Consider the following 27,791-nt stretch of genomic DNA (forward strand, 5'->3'; position numbering starts at 1 on the left):
ACAGCAAATACATCTGCATCCTGATGCAAATGAACACCTGCATTGTCTGCGTCAGGCAGGTTTACTAACGGAGCTAAATGCAGTGCCATGGTTGCTTAAAATTAGGATCTCAATTTTGGCTTCAGTAAAATAACTTCCCCTTGGGGTTTAGAGTTTATCACAGGCAACACTATTACTGCCCCTCTAATGCAAACCAGTAGATGGCAGTGTTGAATAGCTGTGGTCTAGAAGGCAGCAAGAAATGACCACAAACACAGAGCAGCGCGTGACTTGTCACAGCTAATTTATCTGTCATAGACGATCGATAGAGCTCCCTCAGCAACAAAAAAAAAGAAAACAGGTTTGCCGAAGAGGCAGCAGATGCTCTTCTGATAAAAATCTCAACAGGACACTCTTGCCCATTGTCAACATTCAGGAAAGCAGACAGTGAAAGAGAAACCCACCGGGGCTTGTGGAGTGCAGAGACAAGAATGACAAAAAGATTATTTCATGGTTTAGCACTGATTTGAGATAAGCTGTAAGACTGTGACGGGGACGGTGAGTATTGGCTTCAACAACGCACACACGTCGTTATGTTATCTTTGCACCGACTCTCTGGGTTCAGTAATGCTGCTAGCATTAAAAATAAAGCCTAACCTCAAACTGAACATTTGAAATAACAACACTGCATTCCTTCCAAATGAGCGGAATATATTGATGACCGAAGAATTTCCATCACCAAAGCCTCACAGTGCTAAACTGGACGAGCCAGTTCCTGAGCTCTGTTAGGAACTTCTATCCGCACAATACTATGAATAATAGTATCTGTCATATGTAAGTTGCAAAAATAAATACATATATTGTCCAACTTATCTGTTGATGTGGCCCAGTTAATTGGTCTGGCCCTCTTAGAAAATATTGGCCTTGGACTATTAAAAGAGGCAAAGAATGTGTGGTGCTGGAGGTATGAAGGAAGGGAGGGGTCAACTACTCTGGTGCCTGAGGGCTCCTTGCCTTTATAGAGGCCTCTGGGATCTGCTTAAGAGACCCACAACCGGCTCTGCTCTTACTTGTCAGGACACATTTTCTGCCACAGGACTGGCTCCTTTGCCTGTCCCCTGAGAGAGAGCAATGGATGTTTCCAATGAAAGCACAGGGAATGTTGATGAAAGAATTCTTCCTGGTGTTTCCTATTGAGGGAATGTAACTCGATCCCAAAATGGAGAGCGTTTAAGCTTCGGTGAGGTGACATTTTCATTTGAAACAAACTTCTATTTTGCTGCACCTCGGCTCATGGATATAACACAGTCGTGACTGTGAACTGAACCTGAAGCTTTTACATTTGCTGCTCGATACACAGAATGTTAAGTAGGTCTTTCCTAAGGCAAATCCTGTACCGCACAAGCAACGCGCTTCCCACAGCAGCAACAGTTCGGGGGGATTAGAAGAAAAACTAAATGGTATGTGCAGTGGTTGTGGCACAAACAGAAATTCAAACTTCATCAACACAAAATCTATAGTCTGATAGACTACAATAGTGTATCAACAATGTTTGTTTGGCCGAAGCAACGCATCGCAAGCATCACATTATGACAACGTATTATGGCTTGAGTAACACATTGCTTCGTTGTAAGGCAAGAACGACAACTAATGAGACTTATTTCAAAAACAAAAAGAGTAGCAGGACTCACTGTTGTGCTTGAACACCCGGATGGTTGCTCCCGACAGTCTGGCCCCCAAGATGAGTGATGTGTGATTGAGCTCGTCGCTCAGTATTAAACCCCCCTGGAAATCAGCAGAGAAATCTCATTGAAATGCTATGATCAGTTTAACTGCATTCAGATGGAAATCATCCCTTTGTGTGCCAACAACCTACACAATTTGGCTAGCATTATTTTCTATGCATTTCCTATATGTTGCTTTTGTCACTTGTCCCTGCCAATGGGCTGTTTAGTAGTTGTTGTTTAATAAAAGGGATCCACGCGGCCAATTACATTTAAGCCCACTCCTCTTGCACTGCATCATCCATCATAAGGCTCCCCCGTATGTCCTCTGTGTGTGAGAATAGTTGTATTTACTGTACATAAACATCTTTCAGGAGTATGGTGCTTCATATTCCATTAAAATCAACATGCAAATGAATTCAACTGTTCTGCGAAATTCTCTCCAGAACATTAGCATATTTAACACTGAAGCTCTAAGCATTGGACTTGCTTTAAATTAAGTCTTGAAGAGGGAATGTTGACACTGTCTCAGTGATGGATAGCGTCGGTGTGGCCCGGGGTCCAGCTGGCCTGGTCCCTGGTCTACCAGCAGCTGTCACTCTAATGTATCCCTGCCTGTACACAGCGGCCTGTCCTGGCACGGCTGTCTCTGTAGGATAGAATTGGCAGTGTGGGTCGACCCCCGGCTCCTGCAGGGTGACTGTGGGGGGCTTCAGCCTAAGGGGCTGCTTCGCCTCTTGAGCTGCATAAACGACCCCGCTCTCATCACTTAAAACAGCCGACCTCCCCTTCTTCCTGTCAGTTCCCATCACCGATATTGGTGCTGTGTGTTGCCCCCGGTAACCAAGGGCTGTGTGTGTGTGTGCGTGAGAGAGAGAGAGCCTGGCTGGTGTGCCGACAGGCCACAGTATGGTTAATCAAACCCTTGAGTAGCGCTCTAACATAGCCTGTCCTTCCTTGTCTATGTGACTCAAAGCAGCTATGTATGCCCAGAGCCTTGTGCTTCTGGCCACTGTAATGTTTAATTGTGATTTTAATTAATGGGGGTGGGTCAGGAGTTGTTCGCAGCAGAGTTTAGTTGACTATTCATATTCATTAATATAGGTCACGTATGAAGAAGGAACAGAGCTAATCAGATAGACTTCTGCTGCGCTGAAAAATTACCCCTTTATGTAATAGAACATCATATATATTTAATCTGTTAAATTGCAAACCTTGCCAACGATTGCTGGAATGTTCATTGAGTTGACGGCAAAACCCATCCCAAAAGTCATGGAGGACTCCACTTTGAGGAAATTAGCTACAAGTTGCTCCAGCTCTTCGTGGATGCTCAGGGTACCTGGGAGAGAAACAAATCCCAGGGGTATAAGTCACCATGACAACATCAATTGTACCTACCATCTGGGAGTCCTTTAGACCTTTGTTTTTTTGTCATCCAATCACAAGCCTTGACAGAGATGAATGCCTTGTGATAAAAAGGCAAGAGACCCACTCGAAACAGCCTGCACCAGCAGCACGGAGAGCATCAGTCAGCAACTCTTCGGGCATTTCAAAAGATTTATAAAGACAATACGTTGTAAATTTCTAGTAAAAAAACTGCACTTTTTTCATCCCCAGTAATACAAAAAGTCAAGTCTGAAATGGTTCTGCAGCACCCTTTGGGACTGAGGCAGTGGGTGATAACCCAATGTGACAGGTGGTTAACAGAATTAATTTAGAAAATGTATCCCGTTGTTACCCCTCAACTGACATGGTGTTTTTCTATTTTGCGCAACGAAAACTAGGTTTTTGGGTGCTTCCCAGCACTGGCCCTGCAACCAGCGGATAAAAAAGAATGACTGTTAGAATTGTGAGATACACGGAGAGAGGTAGGTAGGTACTTTAAAGGAAAAAGTGACAACATCACAGCAGAACGCCATAAAAAGATTTATATATAGTTTAAGACTAAAGATGAATGTACTAACCATCAAACTGGAAAAAATAATAAAATGAAGCTGGTAATCTTTATGTTATTAGGGCAATTCTGATAAGACCATAGTTGTAAATTAAGTCAATAATCTTGGAAGTCATAAACCACAGGGAGCAATTCTCAAAAGTTCAGACTGAATGTCTCGGGACGGAGTGGAAAATGTGTATTAAGATACGTGTCGGAAACCATAACACAGTGAAGCGGCTCCGTCTTTATCCCAGACAAATCGATACCTTTATTTCCTGAACCACTCTGGCTCACCTCCCCTGCTGGCATGTGCAGCATTTATGATGAAACCGCATTTGCTCTTTACAGGGAACCTTTTACATGAGGCCTGGATAGTCCACAGGTGAGAGAGTCCTCATTAGATCACACTGACTTTGCTGATTTAAGTAAGCTCTCGAGTCACATGCACATCATTAGGCTCAGTGCCCTCTTCCAGAATGACCAAGGTCGCCTCGCTGGCATCGAATCATCAAGCGACACAGCAATCGCTGAGGTTAGAGAGCCCTGTAGTGGAGGGACAAAGATTGAGCTTGCCACATTCCAAGCTACAGCCTTCTATTCCATTGTAAACAAGCCACAGCGGTTTCTCTTCAACGACTTTACAACAAGAGGGGGGGTGGGGGGGGGGGGAAATCCCGGATGAGTTAATAATTTCTATCACCGATGTCGACTGGAGTCTCAGCAGACGAGTACAGCTTGGTTTTCACAACTGTACATCAAAAACAACATATTAGTGTATCAGTGCACGCACAATGTGCTCGGTAGATGCATACTTGGTATATCTTGGTAATTTGTTGTTTATTTGAACACATGACTTCACCAGAGAAGGTTAATGATTGCAGGAGAAGCTGGCCAGTGAGCTATCCATTAAAATAAATCCATGAATGTTTGACATATCAGTGTATTTACGGGAGGGAGTGCTTTCACCTTGTATCTACTTTGCATCTCTAGTCATTGACACATTCTATTTGGCAATATCCGTGTGAGAATTATTTACCTGAACTAGATATTATGTACAATTAATCGCCAGGCTAAAATTAAATTAGCTTCTAAAATCAGAAAATGTTAGTTGGTTTTTAAATAACCTTGTATCATGTTACGCTCTGTGTGGAGGTCTGAAACGTGTGATTTAAAGCATAAGATGGCAAATAAATGGACTCATTTGCATCTTAACTGAAAAGCAACAGGACTCCCATTCATCCCTCATGGTAAAATAGCAGCGCGTCAATTAGGTTTCCTGTTAAAATGCCTCAGTGGCTTAAAGCAATGGTTTAGCGTCTACAATATCCTAATACATACTTTTTTGGAAGAGATTTAAAGATTTTACAAAGCCAGGTTCATCATTAGAATTCTGTGAAAAATGAAGCCTCCCCAGCTGATACCTTACATTAAGACAATTATTTTACGTGTTACGCTTGTTTGGACATGCTATGTTCAAAAAGTCAAAACATTTATTTTCTGATACAAAAGGCATTTTTTCTGCAGATTCTCACCTTAAATAATTATCTGTTTTTTTCAGAATGAATTGAGTGCTTTTAAAAATAAATAACTTGTGTATCACCAATACCAAACTGAAACAGCGGTGATGGTCCCTGCTACTATATAGGGATAGTTGGATCTAATAATTGATGCTTAATAAGGTCTTATGGGAGCAAATGCATGTTGTTCCTTTAACCTCACAGTGAGCCAGCTGAAACAGTCCCATTTGAAAGGAGAAATAAACAAATGAATCTAATGAATTAATAATGGATGGTGCGAAGTGCGAAGGAGTGTGTGTGTGTGTGTGTCTTCATAATTGCACAACTGTACTTATGTGCCCTTTAATGCCTCGGGTCTTCTGTTTTTTTTCTTCTCAAACTGCTAGTATCATGAAACCCGCGCTGAGCATTTCATGTCTTCTCGAGCCAAGCCTACTCTCATTATATACACACAGCGCGGTCTTGTCAGAAGTGCCTCTTACATCATCGACAGTTAGAGAAGGAGCTATGACAACTATGCGGCCTATTTCTGTGAACTCCCGTCAGGTGAACCCATTGGCATGTTTTGAAACAATCATGGCTAACATTGGGTGGAGGCGGTTACTCACAGTAAAGGCGCCAGACTATCAAAGGGGTGACTGACGGATATTTACGCCCATATTTCACACTTATGGGGCAATTTCACGTACTCTATATTAGTTTTGCATCATTCCTAATGCCCTGTGGGTTTAATGGCACAACATACAGCTGTTATAATTCCCCCCGCTCATCAGCATGGACCAGTTAATGATGATCTAAACTTGTGCCCAAATGGTACATAAAGCAACACAATCATTTACATTTGACTGCAGCCACTGAAAGATAGTCAAACACGCGGGCAGTATAACCCACAAGACAGATAATACATTTGGCATATGTGATGAGGGCGGAGTTTCATGTTCATCAGCTAGATATTTTTAAAACAGAGGCACATGTCAAAGAAATGTGAAGCAGTTCAAGATGAAGTGAAACAGCCACTGCCATATGCTATAGAATTATGAGGTGAATTCAAGTATTGTCAAGAAAAAATGAATGCCCTTGTTGGAGCTTAGGAGAAAGATACCCACAAGTTCTGTCACGCTCACAACAGACTCACCAATTTCCTGCCTTGTGCTGCAAACCCCAACTCCATACTGCTGCGTTTTGGCTGCTACGGTTTTCAGGAAGTCAGTGTTGTTCTCAGCAAAACCAAGGTAGTTGTAGGAGCCCATGTTGATGGCATTGTGTATTGTCCTCCCAGTTAACCTGCAAGGTTGACATTTGGCAACACTTTTATAATACAATATACACACACACCATAATTATATCTAAATATTGGCCTGATTCCATTCATTTCCACACAGGTACAGAATAATATAGTATAGTATGAAAATTAATGAACTTTCAATTAAACGTAATGTATCATAAATGTGCTTTTTGTCAATGGGGTTCAGTTTGTTAAAGAGCAATTATAATACTGTTCATAAAAAGGAGAACTACAGTGATTTCATGCGTAACCAGCATAGGTTAATCAGTTTTTGTTGTAAAGGTTTAGGTATATAATTGCATATTCAGTCATTATGCTACACGTTGGCAGAGAATAAAAGTGAGAAAAGGTAGAAGTTGTATGAGTTGTCATTGTTCAGAGTTTATAGCCTTAATAATCATTTTATCAATGACCATATACATGTCCCGCACCCTTTCTACTCCTGCAGTCCTGATAAACCTCATAAAACGTGTAATTCCCGCCTTACCCCTTTTTCCTGATTGGTGGCTCGGTTCATATCTCTATTTATAATATATTCCCTGCCCTGCTGAGAGACAAAGTCATCTTAATTATAGCTAGAAATCCAGGACTGACATGTCCTTGCTTATGACACTCAATATACCTTAGTTAGTATCTTAGAGAGAAGGAGCGTGAATTAATCAATTGAATTGTGATGATATAGTATTCAGCCACATATGACGGCTGTTTGTGGTCATTGTGGTATGTGGTAAACATATATTGGATTATCGGTATAAGGTTGGTGTAATGTTCAGTGTGTTTAAATGTTGTATTCATACATAACTGGATCAAAGTACCTGAATGTCCAGTTGTAGTCATACATAACTGGATCAAAGTACCTGAATGTCCAGTTGTAGTCATCAGAAACCCTCTCCATCAAGTCAAACACAGGTCCTGGCAGACTGCAGACTGGTCGGTTCCAGCTGTCTCGTACCCTCATGTACAGGTTTCGTGTGTAAAAGTTCTCAAAATCTTGATAAAGTGGTACAAAATCCTGAGAGCCAAGACAAAAACAAAAAAACAACAAAAACAAATTGATTTTCCAGTAAGCAACTTCCAGGATGTCAACGAGTGACTCAGCAATCAGAGCAAATCAGTAACTTCACTAAAAGCACAAAGAACAAATCGTTCACGTTTCCTTCCCCATAAAAATAAATCAAACCATTCTGATTCTTTATTGTATGTAAAAGTAGCTTTTTCACTTAGTCACTTTAGCCCGAACAAGAAATAAATTATACCTATGTTATATTAAAATATTATACAACATACTTTGCAACGTTGCATTTGTGTTAGTGTTTTTTATATGAGACGCACAAAATAAACCCTTCAGTACTTCCAACCTAACTGGGGTTCTTTGATTTAAAACCTATGGAAAAACAATGGCTTCTACGTGGCAGTGCCCAGGCTTCATCTTGAAACTACAGCACAGTTAGCTAAAAAGAACCTGAATCCTCTGAGATTTAATTAGGTCTTCAGCAGATATTCTCTCTGGTGTCTCGTCTCACCCATGGCAACATTATAGTGCAGATGAACATGAAGAAAGGAGGCTCAGAGAGGGTTTTGGAATAATTATGGAAACACAAAATGTGTTGACACCCAAGGCATGCCCCACCTTCAATTCCAATTGTCTGGGTTCATGTGCGTCTCTAAAGTACGTGGGCATGCCTGCAATATCTCTAGGTTTGTGCCGATCGCATCTCCCACTTCACCTACTTTTTGTTCCTCTCTTTCCTGGGCAATGTGGCGCTTCTCCAGGCCCACAGCGCGGAGGAAATCCCTGAAGTAGCCAAACAGCGTGACGATGCCGAAGCCCAGGTATGTCATGACAGCCACGTACATCGGGGCCTGCTCGTAGGACTCCTGCCTGGGCTGCTTGGAGGCGACAGCAGTCCCTTGGCCCCTTGTCTGTACAAGGAGAGACCCACATAAGCGATCTCGCATTGCAGCAGACAAAACAGGACAACGCTATTTGGAATCCAAGTGACTAGTTAACAAATAAATAATAATAAAAACACAATAAGAAGAGACGGATACTCGTGCACAGAAGGCACTGATGCATAGTATTCAACAATGAGACAAGCACACTGGAAGATTTTCTATCGTAATGTTAGCAAAAAAGGGATCACTTGTCCAAGGTAATTTGTTGAGTATGTAAACCCGCATATATTTCTCTGTACTGGAAAATTTAGAAAGCGGAAAAAAGTACCAAGGTGTAAACTAACATAAGCAAGATGAAAAACATTAACGTTTATTTTATTTTTTTATAACGATAATATATTAGTTTTATTCTTCAAACGTTGTTTGACACAAACAAGGAAAGGTGTCACTTCCGGCGGACATAATTTAAATCAGTTGCGTCTCTGAGATTGATTTAAAATGTTGTGCTGTAAAATATTCAACGAATGGAGTATTATTTATTTTCAAAACATTCGTGTAAAAATTGTGTTTTTGAACCCAACTGCTTTGGTTTGTAAACACCCCGGTGGTTAACTGACAAATAGACGTTATGATGCTAACCGTCATATGCTCGATGCTAGCTGACATTAACCCATCAACCCGTGAGTGCCAGGCGTCAACAAGTATGCAACACGTACAAACGGAAGTGAGGCTATATTATTACATAAACAAACAAATTAAATGATGTAACGTTTGGCACGGTCCAATTTAACGTTACATAATCTCAGACTTAAACCGGGGTGGCATACTTTTGTACAGACGTCATAGCACACATTTTTGCAAAGGCCACAATGTTCTGTAAGAGTGAACTGAACCCTGCATTCACAGCCGCGAGAGGTACAAAAGAAAACCCGTTTTTTTTTTTTTTTTACAAATGGCAAGAATGTCAGGGCGTGGTCGCTGGTTCATTTATTGCGCTTTACTTTGTTCTGCTTATATAGGAACCAACAAGCCCCGTGTACAAAAAGAGACCAGGAGCAGGGACACCGCATCCCGGTGGACCGCCGTTTATCATTCGGGAAAACACATAAGCGCGAGCTCAGAGCACGAGCGCCAATATCACTGATATCACGAGACACAACTGTTGATACCGTAAGAAGTGTCAACTGACAAATCCTCCCCCCGTGGCGGGTGCTGAGGCATCACGTTAACTCAACGTTACGTGACCGGCGAGTTAAACGTCTAAAAAGGACTCAAAAGTTTCGGGACGCCACAGAGGTGGTTTCAGGTAAGAAGCCCCGACTAACTCAACATTTGTTGAGATGCAGGACCAACTAATATAACCGGACTCCATGCGCGGAACCTTAAAGCAGGTGCACGAAGCAAATTGGGTGGACACGTGTTTTGGTTCCGAGACCCCGCTGACAGACGTAACGTTACCTCTCTCCTGCTGTGAAAGCCATTTCTCTTGACATCTTCGCATTTCAGTCCATTGAGGCTGAGCTGCGGCAAGGTGCTGCTGGCCACGGTTATTGCCATGTTCCTTTACGGCAGCGCGGCGGCGGTGTCTCTGTTTTCACTGGCAGGTGTGCCGTACTGAACTTCCAAAGGTGACTTCCTCCTTTTGTTGCCTCGGTTCTGCCTCTTTTACATTGTGGTGTTTGAACATCGCTCCTTCTAAATAGGTCGCACTTTGGCTTTTGTTCAGGCCAACCCGTCTATCTTCCCCTTTTTATCCAAAAACGAAACTTGATAAAATGATCGTGTAGATTGAGCTCTTTGAATAGGACTGGCTTTTAATATGTAAGTTATACCACAGTGTATAAACATATAGTGTTTATACACTGTGTGTAGTACTAAGCCACTATGCATTTTCCTGCTCAATAAGTACACATACCTTTGATGGTTTAAGTTTACATTTAGTGAGATTACATAATTAAGTAAGGTTGTGAAACGGGTTATGCTGAGACATACATACTTACTACCTACTCACATAGGGTTTGTACTCATTGTTTCATTGTTATTTTTGAGAATGGCCAGTTGACAGTGTAGCAGTCTACAACAAAATGAGTGCATCGTGTAAGGCACACACTGATCTGACAATCCTCACAGTCACATTATAGGTTGTTTAAAAATATGCACTGGCATTCAAAAATGAATTCAAGGTTTTTTATATATACACATAGTAATATAATGTGGCACTCGTCTTGGTACAAATCTTTATGTCTTTACAGGTCATGCGGCCGGCTACATCTGGAGTGTCTCTGGCTCCTGGACTACCTGTGGAGGTGGATGACTGCATTCATGGAGGCTTCAAGTCATTCTCATAGCGCTCGGCCACTGTCTTCAATGTACGGTAATTAAAATAAATATTTTATTTAGTTTAGTTTTCATAGATTATGTTTAATGTTACAACTCTAAGCAGTAATGTGTTACAATCCGGCTCATTGTAATGATGCGGCTTCTGTGGCATTGTTTTTACAAAGCAGTCATTAAGAGCAGGAAGGCGTGCTACAATTTGCGGTCATTTTGGTTACTCTTTCTGGTTTATGATTTACTTTAGTGTCATAAATCAAAAACACGGCCATTCACATAGGAAATAAAAAAAAACCTGGTAAACTTCGGCAGGCTGTCTCTCTTCGCCTGCATTGTTCAAATTTTTCCTTTTGGACAAACACAAAGAGATGGTTGGCTAATTAAAGGCCAGCGGCCACTCATTCGTTTTGTGGTGCACTTTTGGTGTACACAGTAAGTCAAAAGATATGTAGAGGGTAGCTACAGTAAGTGAAATTAGCGTTTTTCTTTACATATTGACTCCTTTTACTGTTTTGGAGAGCTAGTCTCTTGGTGGACATGCACAAGCAGAATAAGAGAAGCAGATAGTCCAAATGATTATGTTCAGGTGAACTCAGAGTTTGGAATGCTACTGCATATCTGAACATTATGCAGTGAGATTAAGACATGTTTGATAAGACAGTATCTACTTCATGCTTGGCTATTCTTCCCCGTACGTGTGTTTGGACACGGAGAACAATAGAAGAACTACCACATTATACTCCACCTCCAAGTCCTTTTAAGACAAATCATGTGACACTCTAGGAACAGAGACAGACTCCTTTCAACATAACAATCACCAGACAGACCTTGTTTCCTCCTTTGCCAAGCCACCACAATCAGAAAATGGGTCATCTCTAACATTTGTCTAGCCTTCATTTCATGGCAAAGCTGGTAAAATTAGGCCTTCTTTAAATGCATTGTGTGATGTTTTGGCTGTAAACACTGCGGCCCTGTCAGAAGACTCGTGTCATCTGCTCTTCAGAGGCGCTCTCCCTTCCCCTCTAACGTATGAGGGTTAGTTGGTGTTGTCTAATAACTCAGGACCTTTTGTTGAAGGGGGAATGGGGATAGTTGACTGCCACCTCCATGAGGGCAAACTAGGAAGGCTGACAGAAGAGTGCTGGGAGAATCGTGGGTATTGCAGTTTGAGTAAAGCAGAGAGGGAATCACTTATTGTAAATCCGGAGTAGTCAACTTCCATTCAACTGTTCGAGGGTAACATGCACCAGTCTCCTCACCTCCTCTTACGTCAGCTTTGATTGTGGAATGGATGTCACATCAGCAGCTGCCCCCCCTGCCTTCACCACAGGATTGCTTTCTAGCAGAGGGACCAGATGTAACCTACATATGTCAGGCTTCATTAGATATGTCAATCTGCATGCTCGTGTTCCTTTTAGCTTCCCAAATCTGTTTCATTGTTAATTCTTCTATTCATTTTTCTTCCCATTTAGACAATTATGATTTTGAATTTAAATTTTCCAGCATTGCACTGTTAGGCATAATTTATCTTACTGTTGGAAGTACTGTCATTGTGAGATTAACTGGAGTTGATACATCTTTAAGGAGCATCACAAATTTAGGCTCATCTCCACAGTGGAATTCTCCATTTTACACTTCAGCGGCCGTCTTTCATATTTCTAAATGTAACTGAAGATTGGACTACATTTCTGTGCTTCCGGTTGGATATTGATCGATGTTCTAATCTTCTAACACGGCTAATCCTTTTATGTCTCACCCAGGCTGCTCTTCTCTCCATTTAAAATTTTTGGATGCAGTTTTCCTTTTTAAGATGGGAAGGGGAAATTTATTTTGGAGCCTCTGTAAAAGAGATTTCCCACCTTGAATACAGATGAAGGGTGAAATGGTGTATGCAGGGAATAAGCTGCCAACGGCGCGGTGGGACGTCTTCGTCTACATTGCTTTCATGTAAAGTAAAATGTGCTTTCCTTGTATACATACCCAATACTAATCCATATATCATGCTTGCATGTCTTTAATAGACTTATCTTCACAATTCTGCTAGCTTGACTAAGTACTTATTTGTCTCCAATTCCTGTTTTGAGCTTTATTTAATTAAAAATACGTATGTTCATTCAACACTTTGTAGTTCAGAAAGCTCGCACCAATCAATAAAGGTGTTGAGAAATGAGAAGCCCATTAGAGAAATGGGTTGCCCCTCCACCTAGTGGCAGTGCAGGGGACAGCACTTCAGCCCACAATCCCTCTGACAGCCCAAATGCCACCCCCAACACCCCACCCATGTTTTCCCTATCATTATATATTTGATTACAAGCAAAGGCACTTGTGTAAGCGAATGCACAGGTCTTCAGTGACATGTGGCATTAGCTCACCGCGCTACCTCTGTAACACTGTCCAGGGTTTCAGTGTTTATGGATGAACTCTTGTCATGCTGTGCTGTTTGAGGCCAGTTGTAATGCGGCGCTATATTTAAACTTCCCCCGGGGTGCCTTTAAATCGCGTAATTTCTTTGTTGGCTGGCTGACGTGAGCTCCACCAGAAAGCAATAAGGAAAACACAGGGAAAAGAGGAGTATTGCATTTTGTGTCCATGGTGCCATCTTACATTTATATATTACATTTAAGCCCTTTGCAGACAGACTTATCACAGGAGATTTACAAGCAGAATAGTCTGACAGTCCTTACATTTGGATGTTAGAGGGGTGTGATATTATGCGCTGTGATACGGTTTGTTGTTTGTTTTTGTTGGCTGCCAAGAGGGAGTTAAAAGCGTGTCTATGTATAGTTCTTCTAAGCTTACAATCCATTTGGACCACCAAGAGAAATGAGAGCATTCTATCAGGTTGATGCATAAGGATGGCCTGTTTTTTTCTTTGGCTTTTTCAAGGATACATAATGTGTTCTTTCACTCTAACCCTAAATAGTGTCAACAACCTAAATTGCATTTGGCTGTATTATTTCTAGAGAACGGAGGACAGACGGAAACACAGGACTGTATTTGAAAATTCAATTTGGCTTTAGTTATAAAAGTAGATATGTTATTATTAATGTGAACGGTACAAATGTCTTTGATTAGTTCTGTAGAAACACAGGTCTGTTAGCTCCTACAGCTGCATTACTAACCTTGAGTGGGTGTTCACATCCACAGGGGATGGAAGATTCCCCTGTTCTCTTCAAATGCAAAAGGGATGGGGGGGAAAGACAGACTCTGAGAGCGATATTTATAGAGAGAGTGGGAGAAAGTGAGATTGTGGCTTGAAAGGTTAACGTAAGCGGGAGCAGCAGAATGAGGGGAGAAGGAGAATGCGACATGTCGGGTTGAACAGGATGATGGTGGAAAATAAGGATGAAACCAGAAGACTTGGAGATGGATGATACTGCAGACATAACCAGAGGCCATGTGGTCCCCATTTCTGAGTGACCGTAGGTCATGTCGGCACTAAATGTCTTTGTTGACCCAAATTAAGCCCTGCAGATATTGTAAATGAGTCACAGAGGGCCTAGATGAAATATTTTTTTATGGTAGGGCCTGCGTTTTATATCCCTGTTTCCTCCACTCGCATGTCTATGAACATTACTATAAAGTTATTGATGTTGCATATATAGCCTATACATGAGTCAGAATGTGAACTCAAAGTCTTAACATTGCCATCTAGGTAGAATTGTGTCACCAAGGCAACTGCTGAAACGCCTTCTCAGAATTCAAATTGCGTAGAATCTCTGGTTCTTTCCCCGCTCTGACAACCGAGGCAGCCATCGGTCACCAGGCACCCCGGAATCTGTTGGCCTATCACGTTACTCTCTGCAAGGTTCCAGACCGCAAGCCTCCTACCCGGCAGTGATTACCGTTTTCTATACACTGTGACTGTCACGAACAGGCCCGCTGAGACTTTGTACTGAAGCTCTTTGATGTTGACAGTCAGCTGTCAAGATGAGAAGCCAAACAGCCAGGAAAAAGGCAGGCAGGGCCTCCTGGAAGCCAGCCCCTCTCCAGGCCGGTTCATCTATGGACAGTGACGGGAGGTTTTAGTTACAAGTCACCGTTGTACTGAAGGGCAGATCCTGTACATGTATTATAATACATTTCATTGGTGTGAAATGGAAAATATTTGGCCGAGCTTTGTTGCAGGCCGAGAGGGGCTGATGATAAGAAGTGCTGATTGCCTTTGTACATCTTGATGTAGGGTTTCACCTGGTCTGCCATACAATCAAATTTGCAATAATTAATAATAATTTTAAAAAAAACAAGACGGATAGCTGAAGGAGCTTTTTGTATTTTTTGTAAAAGTCTACTAACTGGAGCACAGTTATTATGAGAGTATCAATCCGCATTACGAGATGCTGCTGTTCCACTCATTTACAACACGCTTGCAGCCCTGCGAATGGGAACATCACAGTTACTCCATTTAAAAGTCACATTCACAATTCCAGCTTCAGTCGGGGAGGAATGTTAATAAGCCCCATAAGCCATGCAGATATAAGACTCCTTTCTTCTGCACTGCAGCTTTTATTCCTGCACTTTGTGAGGTAACACATGGGAAGAGTTTGACTCATGCCTCTTATTTTTCTAAAATTTGGCAGAAATGCAATAGCTAATGCAAACTGAGGTTGGACGCTTGCAAACAAGTAGTAGTAGTACTCATGGACCTTTGAGAGAGGAGTATGGAGCTCGCTGAATGTTTTATCAGTGGGATGGGTTTAAATAAAGGCCAATATAATCCAAAATCCATTTTGGGGGGGGATTCAACACAGGCGTGAAACTTGTTCTTTGAGGCTGCTGCTAATCTATGGACTTCCCAGTGTCTACAGTTCACTTCACTCTCACTTTGGAGTCCAGAGAAGTACGGGTCAATACAGGAAACTCCCAAGAGCAAAGAAGAAAATGAATGACTCACTTTAATCCTGCGAAGGAAAGATCAATGAAACAAATTGATGCATTTAACTGTATTTCTCAAATGTCCGGCAAGTTCTTTTTGTGAAACACGAGGATTTGACCAGTTACCATTATTTTATGAATATAGTCCCATTTACTAAGGGCTTAACATGACCAAGTGGAAAATCTATTTGATCTTTACTACGGGACAAATGTCAGTAAACATTTTTATCAGAGAGATCGCTATAATTGTTCTCGAGTCAGCAATCCCTGAAAATGCAACATTGTGTATTACAGATCTGTGATTCATTCCCACGCTCTCAGAGTAACAGCAATGACCGACTCTTCTGTTGACGGCGCGAGTTCTCTCCCAAGACTCTCCCGCTTGTTAGGGAGCTAACATCTAACAACAACCCGGGTTGCATGGAGTTCCGGCAAAGTAGCTGAGATGAAGCCTAATGTGGAGCCCCGCATCACTCCTCCGGTGCTTAGAATAGAACAGCCTTTCACCAGCAAGTGATCTTCAGCACAAACTTGCTTTCATTTGGTGTTTCAAGCAGAGGCGTTAAAACCTCAAAATTGCACTGAGTCATGCCCTGCTTGTGCTCAGACCTGAGAAATTGCATTTGGGCCGTATGTCTTCACCGTGGCTATCCACCCCGACGGCCTGACACACACTTTACGGTTGAAGCTATGAAATATAGTGCAGTAATCCTTCTCCCTCTGACGGTAACGTGAGGCTTTCTCAGTGTTTCTTTGTTTTGGGGAAAGTGGCAAACCATTGAAAGGACCCGTTCAAGAGGAAAATGAGTAAATTCAGCAACAATATTTACAAGCAACACTTTTCCGGTGTTGAAAGGAATTGGTTGGACTCGCAGTGTTGAGTCTGAGTCTGCAGTTGAGAATGACGAAGGCCGGCTGTGAAACTGGTGACAAAAGGCCTGTGAGTCTGGAGACAAGCTGGAAGGGTTGCATGCAGGCGGAGGGAGGGGGGAAAGGGAGAGATGGGTGACTGATGGGCATGTGTCAACCCACTCCCTGTGGCAAATGTTGAGAGGGAACGAAGATGGCTCGCTAATTGGGGCGGGATGCAAAAGTCACTGTCACTCATCATCATCTTCACTAATGTGTTTAGAGGCCAAAGCCAGCTGAAGCATAGAGCTGAAGGGTCAGTCACCGGTGTCCCGAGCAGTGGAACGAAGGATGCATTCCCTCTCAGAACTTTTTGGTATGTAGCTCTTGCTCTGATACGGTTGGTACGACACTGTGCCGGTGAACACAAAGCTTCCTCTGTAGTTATTGAACATCTGTACATTGAATAGGCAAGGCAATTTCAGAGAGCAGCTCATGTGAGACCAAGCCTTGCACAGATGATTTTTCTTCTTCTTTTGCCCAACCTGTCCAACAGCAAACCACTCCAGCAAAAATAGAAATGTCATGTATTGTCACGATGGTCTTAATGGATTCCATATCTTGGCGCTCTAGCAGATGTAATATCTCTCTGACCTTGATTGGTACCTTTCTTTCTGAAACCCTCATGCATGTACAAGCAAGGTATCGGCAAAGAGAAGCCTCTAGAATGGACTGTGAAATGACACATTGTCCCAGCGTCCTGCTCGACAAGTGTGAAAAACAGGTAGTGACAGTGATAACGAAACAGGTAATGAATAGTGAAGGCTCTTCCTCCTATTGTATATCTTCGTTTGCAGTGTTTCAGCCCATGCTGAGCATGAAAATGTTTCCCTTTCACTTGGTGTTCGCAGTCACATTAAGAAGCTATCTAACAGCAAGACGATTTAATTTTACACAGTAAACAATTTTTTAAACGTTTTTTCCCCTCACACAAATTAAACATTGCTTTCAGCTGCAACAACTAAGCTTCAAAAGGCATAATTAAGCTCAATTCATCATATAATTGGATAAGTATGCCACCCAAAACTCCCAGCCTTCTGTTAAAGGGCTCTTAACCACTAGAAGGTGGCAGATTCTCTTTTCAGTAATTCCTGCACTTGAATCTAACGATCTGAACAGCCAACCAGGTACATGATCTAATTTACGGGACCCTAAGATCTCATTTCTATAACCGTCTAACTGGGGAAACAACAGCAATTATGGAATTGGTATTAGCATGAAGTGACACCCCTTAGCTGCTGTCATGGAGCAGCTGGGTAATTGGCCCCGAGCTGTACGTTTGGTCACCCTATGGGACTGTCCTCGTCTTGTGGTGGAGACACCGGCTACTGGACAGGTCGGACTTATCAGCTTGCTGCCCTCTGAGGCAGATGCAGCATTTCCTAATTAACCAAGTGAGGGTCAGTGAGTGACACTGCAGGTCTTTACCAGAACAGTCAAGTCTTTTGCTCTGGCTTTCATTTCATAAGATTATTTGCATTAGGGAGAGACACAGAGGCCCTCATGTGCGTTCATTTGCAAATGTAGCGTTATCAGCACCATGGCCAACCCGCAGAAAACACTCGCTGTGATACCTGAGTTTACGTTGTTTTTGCAAAGCCTTCAGTCCATTGAGTAATCAGCGCCTTTCTCCGCCCACTATACTGCACACAACATTTCGGAGATGCAATGTCATCTTTGCATGGCTGCTCGATCTGTAACCCGTAATGATTTCGTGTTCGCTCAACTAAAGAAGTGTGATCCTTGTGGCAAAAGTCCCTTTCAGCTCCTTGGCCTATGTCACCGTCCGGCTCGGATCACTGCTGTCATTTCACCAGGAGGCATATGTGAGGAAACCCGCATTCAACACCTGCTTTTAACAGGTGAAAAATTTAAACCGCTAAAAAGAGGTGCACTTTCACGAGAGGTTTCTGTACATACATAATAAATATTAGGCAAACCTTAGGCATCCACTCCCATCTCTTTATGGGAAACTCCCACTTTCCCCTTGACCCTCCCCTGAATGACACGGAAAGCGCATTTTTGTCACGTGCGGGAGAAGGCAGAAGCCGGAAGCAAGAGGACTCAAACGCAGACTCTCACGACTACTTCAGACTACACACTACGTACATGCAAACACCACAACATGCAATGACGCGACACGAGACAAGAGACTGACATGGCTTAAATACACAGTGGAGGTGCAGATGATTGGACACAATTATCGACACTGCAGACAATCAGAGGGGAAGACAGGACAAGGCAGGAAGTGAAGTTACCCAGGAACACAAGGTACATGAAACTACAAAATAAAACAAGACATGAACCCAAACCGTGACAATTTTGCCCTTTTCGGTTTCCGCAACAGGCGGTCTGTGCTTTCACCTCAGTGCGTCATGTCTGTACGTACCTCTCCATGCTTTTACGAGCGTTGCGAAACAAATACGCTGGAAGTGGGCGAAAACGTGTTAGTACGTGAGGTCCAGAGTTCTATTGCTGAGAATGAAACTGGACTGCAGATGCCTCTATGGTGTTAATTGAGGTGTAATGTGATTTGTTTTGCTGGCCCTTCAAAAGAGCCCTGCTCACAACATTAAATCAGATCCCCTGTGTTTACTCTCTAATGGCCCGAGTTACATCAGTGTGCTTTAAAACACACCACAGCTACTGAAGATGAAATGAAGACGCTCATGCTAAGTGAATGACCGTTTAAACCTCACTGTGTTTACACCACTGCACTGCTTAAACTGCCTTTATACAGACCTGTGTTCAAGCAGATTTTCAATGCCAAAGGGCCTGATGCCGGCACAATACCTTCTGTATCAGGTGCACATTTGTGCTTACATAATTACTCCTTGCTGGTGAGGTGGTGTGGAGGGACCAAGGACCAACCAACAGCTATAGTCATAGAAGTGCACGCAGGGTCCTTTCTATGTAGGCCATGCACTGTAAAAGTCTTGTCGCTTCATTAAACGCCTGTAACCATCATTCACCATCAGCCGCTGAACATAATTACGCACTTCAGCAATGTGACTTGGAGGAGTCTGGCATAATCAGTAGAACTTCCACCCGATGTGATGGGCCTTTTTTGCCGCTCAAAGCACTATAGAATTAAATTAGAAAAAGTCGTCATGCACGTCTCTGTTGGAAATATGATGACATGGTTACTCATAGTAACCCACAGAGCTCATTGTGATTTTTTTTTATTCAAAACTACTTTTCATCAAATCATGTCTGCAAGCTGTTAAGCTCTGTGTATAAAGAAGAAACTGTTTTGAGATTTATTGCCATAATATGTCAGACACACATCGAATTTGACTTGGCGGTTGGACAGCAGACAGTACGACAATAACAACAGACATCGCAGTGCAGGAATAAGATAAAAAATATAATAAAATATATGCAATGGTTTGGTAAGCTAAAGCTATGGGTTAGTAAGTTAAGAAATAAAGATAAAATAAAGATAAAGTGCACCAACAGAAAGTGAGACGAGTGAAAGTGACGAGGTGTATGTACATGGAGTGAGAGTCAGTCAGTGGGGAACCCCGGGCTCGGTTGATGAGCCTGACTGACGAGGGGAAGAAACTGTCAGCGTGGCGGGAGGTCTCAGCCTCCTGCTGGATGGAAGAGGCACAAACAGTACCTGTCCGGGGTGAGAACGGTTTTGTTGCCTATGTTCTAGATGATTGTGTCGTTAGAGAGACAAAAAATAGTGCTGAATAGTGCTTCACTTGCAACAGCTGTGTGTCTAATGTCATGTTTCTATTCTTAAAAGAAATTGTACTCATGATCTAACCATGTGTCATGAGCCCAGTTACCTAAAAAACAGTGAATTAAAAGAAAGAAACTTCATATCTCGAGCTACATGTCCTAACAAGGTGCAGAGGCCGTCCTAAAAATTCAGGCGTTGAATTTAATCGTGAATGAGAGAAATCTTGATTGCTGGAAGGTCCGGGCATGACACTAATGAATGCTCTTCTGTTACCATCAGCTCTTTGAAGACACTATTAATTTCAAAGTGTCTGCGAGTGGCTGATCTTTGTTAATTGGACAGTTTCTGCAATGGGTCTCATTTGCATACAAAGGGCACAATTTGCCCCAAATGTATGTATATTGCCTCGTTTGAATACGTGGGAGCTGCAGCTATTTTCTAGGCATCACAGTCAGAGGCGCATTTCCGCCTTTACGAGTGCTTTGAGAATTGAGAAATATATTTTTGTCTTATTTGTGCATGTTTTAGTGGCCGCTAAAAACAGACTGATGGATCCCACCCTTCCTTAAAGGAAAAATAGGTTATGTTGTGTATTGGATGAAGTTCCCCTTTGTATGGTACAGTCAATGACCTCATTCAAAAAACACATGCGCACAATGGCATTTTGTGGCTTACATTTGTCAGTGCCACATCATTTTCTTTTATACCATATGCAGTAGGGACAGTGTGCACAATGAGATTTCTTTTCTCTATTGTGAAACAAGCGGGCTACCAGGTGCAGGTCTGTAGGGATCGTATTTATTTATTATAGAGGCGTGTTGAAGCACGGGGCTATACCCGACTAAACCAATCATTCTTGAGTGACCTTCCTGCATGGGTGCCGCTGCACTGCAGTTCATGAATGTTTAATGCAAAGGTTGACTGTTTTGGGGCTGCCAATCTGTTTTTTGCTGCCTGACAGAAACATGCCAACCGAAAGGCAAAATGAAGGTTAAAAACAGTGGATGCTTCAAACGGAGGACACCAGATCCCCAGAGAGCAGGCGAGGACCTACAGGGACAGTGCCATATATTATGTTTAACTAAAGCTATTGGTTATCACCTGAGAACACTAGATAGATGGCTAGAGCGACACATGCCAAGTACAGAGTGAAAAAATGTGCACGAGTTAAAGTGGAGAATGGGAGAGGGACTTTAAAAGAGAACAAAAAGAGAGCATGAAAAACCGGGACAATGTCTTTTCTACAGTACAGTACAGATTCTGTGTCCTTTTAATTATTCCTTACCACCATACACTCTAGTCTTGAAACACCTTGAAATTAGTTTAACAAAAAGACAATAGCAAGAATTATTTTGCAGAGAGGATCACACTAAAAGATGTTGGGAAAGATGATTAGGTTTGAGAATGAAGTGACATTTTACATTAAATAGTGAGACTGTGTGGAGGAGAGGTGCTGGTTTGGTAGCTCAGATGATTCTATAACATTTAATAATGTATAAACAAATCTACATCATATCCCGGAAACAAAACCTCCACCTGTTAGTTGATGCCATGATTGACTCTAGTCTGCAGATATCAACAACATCAAATGAAAACAAAGTCTTGAACTCTCTGTTTGCAAGGTAAACACAATCAGCTTTTCATTTCTGTCTGACAGCAACCCACTCATCCAGCTTCACGGAGGAGACAGCACAAAGGGAATTCTAGTCAACTGTGTCATGAAGTGTGAGCGTGTATGTGTGTGAGAGACCAAGGCTACCTTCACACCATCAAAGCGTGGGGGGAAACTTTTGCTCCTGTGAAGTCTAATATTTAAACTTCCAGGGTGGCATGATGAGATAAAACCTTGAGCTCCGAGCTGAAATCTGAGGGAGAGGAGAAGCAGATGAGTCAGCTGCACTAACAGTGAACGACACATGAATATGAAATCAATGAAAATGTTCTACTTTAGAAGTCCTACATATTCAGAGACTCCAAATGGATTGACAATAAGTGTGAAGAAAGGGAGGGTAAAAAGGTCAGATGTGACTTTAATGAGTGGTAGTTGATCCTGCACATTTTGCACCTGAGGAGAAGCAAGATAAACTGTTCTTAAAGTTTTAATACAGACTTCCCAAAAAGTTATTAACCATTCAGTGACACCTCACTGCACTTTGAGGCGTCACTTTAAATTCCCATTGGTTCATAGATAGAGAGAAGCGCTAAAGTGAGGAATAAATGCCCCTCTCTGTCCGGGGCTGTGATGCAGAGAGCAGGTCTCATTGATAATGCATCAGGGGAAGACATCCATTCAATACATGAAGCAGACATCTCTGCATGGAAATGCTCGCGGGCTCCTTCTCCGAAACCCGTGGCCGGCTTAGCGGCGGTGTCCTCTGTCGGGCGTCAGCGGGAACAAGAGCTCAGGTGTCCGGGATCCAGCGGCTCCCCTTTAACATCTCTACTGCCCGGTCCCAGACAAAAGCATGAAAATTTCATGAGGTGTCTGAGCGACAGTGGGCACATTCAACACTGTTCGGGTTGTGGCGGCCTCCTCGCCTCTTCTCCCTCCCTCCACACACATCATCATGTCTGTTGGAGCTTTCCGGCGAAAACATAAACCCGTGTGGAGGGTTTTCCAAATGTGCTCCCGCAGAGGAAGGACGGGCATTTATCTCTCTGTGTTATGCCTCTGACCTTTTGAAAATATCAAAGATTCAATCTTTAATTATTTATGAATGCTAGTTGTGGTGCTGGGGGAGCAGAGGAGGATGCTGCCACCATGGGAGAAGGGGAATCTAACTGTAAGAGAAAAGATTGACACTGTTTGACACCCAGCACACATTCACACATGCTATTTGACATTATCCAGTGTTTATTGAAATGTAGTGTCTGTGTGTATTCTGTCCTTTTAAATATTCTGCTTTAGATTTTAGATTCTTACTCAAACAGTCGAAGAGGGGCCCTCTTCCCAACATTTGTATAATACTGTTCAGGGAACAAGTAACCCTCACATTTTCCCAACTCCTCACATCAACTACACTCGCGCTATAAACATTCCTTAGACATTCGTTTTGAGATAATCAAAAAATCATGATGCGAGAAATAATAAACAAACAACAGAGGAAATAACTATGCCGTCTGGGAAAAAAAGTATTTCCCAAGAGAAGGGTTTAACCAGTGTTTGATATGCAAATTCTCTTTTTCATCGGGACCCACAGTAGATGTCAGGAGGGGGGTGGGGGGACACTTGGTAGAGGCTGAACATCTCAATTATAGAGCTCTAACATGCATCATTCCAAACAACCCGTGAAATGAAAGGCATCATTTAGATTGATCTACAGTATCAGTGAGAATAAGGCGGCGCGGCAGCCTAATAATGCAACTCTCCGGGGTGCCTCAGAAAATCACAGATAGCAATTCAGAGCTGTATCTGCATATTGATACGGCTGATGAAGAAGGTAATCAGAATTTGAGAAGCCAGACACTGTTGCTGTGAAGTTAAATGCTTGAATGTCTCTCATGGCGGAATCGTGGTTACAGTTATTTTGGACCAAAGTGCAGTAACAAGCAAGACAATGATTTGTCTACACTCCTAATTAACCTTCTTTGGTGTTGGCGCCAGTAAAACACTTTTAGAGAGTTTGTAAGTTTGCTCCTTGGCATACTGGGCCTGTTCTTTATAGCGAGGAACACTCTTAATGTGGATAATGGCTAATTCTATTCTGGTAATTAGTTCCCACAGGATGCTCCTCGCTATCCGTCTTATTGTCTCAGAATAACCAAAACAGTTTGTGCTTAAAGCGTTCCCTGCAGGAATGACCTACTCCCTGACTATGTTTGGACAAACAGCATCACGTTTGCATGCAACATCAGAACATGACTTGGCTAAAAGGATTACAAAATAAAACTTTTCATATGCAGAACTTTCTGTGTGTTTTAAAGTCAACCGTAATGTTTCTTTAACCACCATCACCAACACTAAAATGAATGTATTTCAACATGGTTCTCTCACACATTTTGATGGGTGAGGACATTTCCTATCAGTGAAAGTTTTATAAATGGTTTCATTTCGACCAGGTACACCCCATAATAGTGGTGTCTTGCTACCGTAATCGACAGATATGTGTACTCATTACTCTCATGTCCAAATATTGTTTGCTTGCAAGTCATTCCTTTGGCAAGTTTGAAAAATGTACTTAGATCGATCAAAGTGGAACATGACAGCAGCTCACACAGCCAAATGAAAAATATGTTTTTCATTGTGCACTGTAGCAACAACAAGACCCAAAAGGGCCATGCTAGTCATACAGAAGAGACCATACACTACATTTGTGTATCCAGTTTGCTCTGAAGGGAGGAAGTGCAATTTAAAGCATTTTAGGGAATTCTTATGTTTCACATCTAGATTTGGAGGTTCAGAATGAAAAGGGGTTTCCTAAATATTAAACCTGTATAAGAATATATAATAAGGAATCATCAAGCACTACATTAACAACCCCCACTAAGAATGACCTAATTAGTTGGCCGTGATGAGTGTGAGATTGTGGAGGCCACAAGGGTTTTTACCAATGATGTCCCCTCCGATTATTCTGTTCGACCATGTGGAAAGATCGGTTTGAGGTGTTTAGACGGCCGAAGAATAAGTAACACATTAACAACCTGCAATTTCCTTTTTTTCTGTAATTGGCGGACATCGTAGATCTCTGCCTCTCAACACATCCTTTTTGTTTACCACTGGTAGTACTGTAATTCGTGATCTTGAGATGCACCCTTTGCTGGTAACATTGCTATCCCATTTTTACAAGGATTAGAATGTTGTGTCACACGTGTACGATGCTGTTGGGGTCATGGCCACCAGTTGAGGTCAGACTAATCTGGTACAGTCTTGCTCAACATATTCTCCAGTATCTAATTCAAACGGGAATGCAATTACAAGATGATGAAGATTAAAAGAATTACTTGGAATTTGAAAAAAAAAGATTGCATTTAAGGCTTTAGATGACCCAGTTTTCAGGCATCCAGTGGCTTAGTTGCTCTGGAGGCTTCTGAATGTAGTATTTGTGCATTCAGTGTGTGTCTGTTTCTTTGTGTGAGTGTTGTCTGCGCAGGCACACATAAATGCAAATGCTTTTTTAAGTGTTTGTGTTCTAGCTTATATGAATCTTTTCCCCCTTTTTGTGACGGTTGGTGTGAATCCTAAGATCTCATGAAAAAACAGTGACCTAGATATAATTAACCCCCTCAAACCAGCAGAAATATGTGTTGCAGAAGTAGCACACAAGCCTTCAATCTGCTCTGCATGTCAGCACGGAGCTGCTCCCTATGTTAAAGTCGGGAGGCTAATAGAGGGGGATATCGTGGACTCCTTGCAGCATGTCAAGCTGCCGGCGCACAGGGCAGGCTGTCGGAGAAATGACAGGTGATGGCATGACTAAGATTGACTCCAGGCCGTCTCCTGGCTGACACATGAAAGACAAAATAAGAAGTTTCTGTATAAGAAATATATTTCTTATTGAAAAGAAACAATTAATGACACGAACCGTGCACGGTTGTAGGTTCTGTGGCCGAGATGCTTGAAATGTAATTCATTCTCGCTCTGATAGACACTTTTAAGACATGACGAGGTGTCATTTTCCATTGGCTAAACAGCCCCCCCTCCATCTCCTTTTGAGTTACATTAGCACACGCATCACACACACGCCTCTAAGAATCTCCACTAACGCGTACAATCCTGATTACACTGCTTTGAATCTAATAACCTGATTTAACGCGACTCTTCATTCGTTCACAAATATCAATGTGGGAATATAGTACATGTTCAATCCATTTTCTTTAATATCGCAGGGCGATTTATGGATGCTGTATGAAGATAAAAAGACGTGTGTATTCTATCTGATCAGATCAGTCGCTCTCTGTGTTCTCTTTTTTCTAAATTTCTTGAGATTGATATCCTCTGAGAACCTCTTAGAAGATCAACCTCCTCTTAATAGCTCATACATGTAACTGATTGCATACATGATGAGTTAGATTGACTGTTGCATGCTCGCATTATGTCATGATGTAACCTCTTAGTCGGAAAAGGGGAATGTGAAATTGCGAACATGAAATGAGGCGTTATATGATTACAGGCAGAGAATGAATGTCTTTGAAGAGGAAATGATCAACTCCAGCATTTAACAATCTTATTTACTAAAGTAAAATTAACTGGATTTTAAGCAGCACTCTCAAACATCAAATTATCACTTAGTTTTAAACCAAGGTTAAAATTAATGTGGCCTGGATGGCCGATTGAGTCAAGGTTAAAGTTCTGAGATTTATCTTTTTCATGGGCATCAATGCTTTGCCTCCATCTTCATGCTGATGAGGACAAGTTTAACAAGGGCTTGTAGTAAAATGATCTTTTTATTGTCTCAGATTCTGTACAAAAAAGCCTCTTAACAGCCTTAATACTAAAGAAACTGCAATAATCTGCAAAAATACTTTTTCCGTCTGCTTTTATCCTGCACAATGCGGCAGTGCTGAAGCGTGGTTTCCTCAGCCTCCCACTGGGGGGGTGTGAACTGAGGGAAAGGAAGTGTGGAAACAGGAGAAAGAGGAGGCGGAGAACACAGAAACCTCCTCAAGCACAAAATCCTCATCTTCTTTTTCTGGAGCCCAGTGTTTGCAGTTTTTGTTGTGAAAACAGTTAACAGTTAACCTATTACCCCAGATATTTGAGTAGCACATGATGAGTTTATTAGATGATGGGATTGTCATGCAGAGCTGCACACTGTGGTTAGACATCTTAACACACACTTAATAAATCTGCTGATGTAGTTTGAGGAATCAAAGCAAACCCAATCATTGGTTTAGATGCAGGCGGACAAAATGTGCCTCCAGGGGTATTTTGGGATTTAGCTAAAAGTAAACATCAGAACTCTGATTCTCTTTGACTTTAGGGGGAGTAAGAAGAACACTCCTGTATCCCGGAATTAACTAAACAACTTAATCGGAAAATATCTTTTCTCTGTCTTCGTCAGGATGGCATCACTGCTGAGAAACCGTCTGGCACACCGTCTTACCCGGGGGGGGGCTCGGGGATTACATGCGCTGCGTACACGTTAAAGCCTCTAAACCCTCGCCTCCGCAGAGCTGATCAGACTGCACAATCACCCCCCCTCGCTCTCAGCTCCACTGCATCGTCCACGAGGCCTACGATCTCCGGAGATGCCAGGCTGCCTACGTCCAGGTCAGCAGGGCTCTGTTTGTGCCCGCAAAGGTTGCACTTGAGTCAATGTGTCAGCTTGTGTGTTTACTGGGGGATCACTTTGGGCATCAATGGGGGGGGGGGGGGGGGGGGTGGACACTCTCTAACCATCAGTTCATGGAGTGGGATATTCTGACCTCAGTGCAGTTCTTTCGAATTAAATCCATGTAATTTGTAGTGTTTTTAGTGTGTATTAGTTTGTTTATTTTCCCTCACACCAACACCCGCACACACACTCTCACACCCACCCACCCACACACACAACACTTCTGCAATTTCAAGGAGTGAATTGAGGACCGAGAGCCAAGGAGTAGCGTGCAGGACGGAGCACATTCTATTAGCCCCCGGCAGGTCTCTGTCCTCATCTATCTTCATTGCATCTCAGTTCAATATTGCGCAGAGGTGTGCCGCCAACGT

General features: G+C 42.4%; 1 protein-coding gene and 1 long non-coding RNA gene across 3 annotated transcripts in view; one reads left to right on the forward strand and one right to left on the reverse strand.

Annotated features, from left to right (window-relative positions):
- The window catches only part of sptlc3 (serine palmitoyltransferase, long chain base subunit 3), a 22,692-nt gene extending 12,716 nt beyond the window's left edge, over positions 1 to 9,976 (reverse strand). Inside the window, exons 1-6 of the mRNA XM_037466443.2 lie at positions 9,796 to 9,976; positions 8,173 to 8,364; positions 7,299 to 7,453; positions 6,292 to 6,440; positions 2,918 to 3,042; positions 1,671 to 1,764 (exon numbers count right to left, since the gene is read on the reverse strand). Coding sequence (XP_037322340.1) covers positions 1,671 to 1,764; positions 2,918 to 3,042; positions 6,292 to 6,440; positions 7,299 to 7,453; positions 8,173 to 8,364; positions 9,796 to 9,894 — 814 coding nt within the window. The 5' untranslated portion in view covers positions 9,895 to 9,976. The remainder of the gene's footprint in view (positions 1 to 1,670; positions 1,765 to 2,917; positions 3,043 to 6,291; positions 6,441 to 7,298; positions 7,454 to 8,172; positions 8,365 to 9,795) is intronic.
- On the forward strand, positions 9,348 to 27,351 carry LOC119214598 (uncharacterized). Of its 2 annotated transcripts, none has more exons than XR_009957237.1 (3): positions 9,348 to 9,643; positions 10,590 to 10,711; positions 27,148 to 27,351. It is a non-coding gene; the product is annotated as an uncharacterized LOC119214598 (long non-coding RNA). The 2 variants fall into 2 exon arrangements; XR_005119985.2 differs by lacking the exon at positions 9,348 to 9,643 and adding an exon at positions 9,853 to 9,965.
- The last annotated feature ends 440 nt before the right edge of the window (positions 27,352 to 27,791 follow it).

The sequence above is a fragment of the Pungitius pungitius genome, chromosome 13 (assembly GCF_949316345.1).
Source record: "Pungitius pungitius chromosome 13, fPunPun2.1, whole genome shotgun sequence".
In the NCBI taxonomy this organism is placed as follows: Eukaryota; Metazoa; Chordata; class Actinopteri; order Perciformes; family Gasterosteidae; genus Pungitius; species Pungitius pungitius.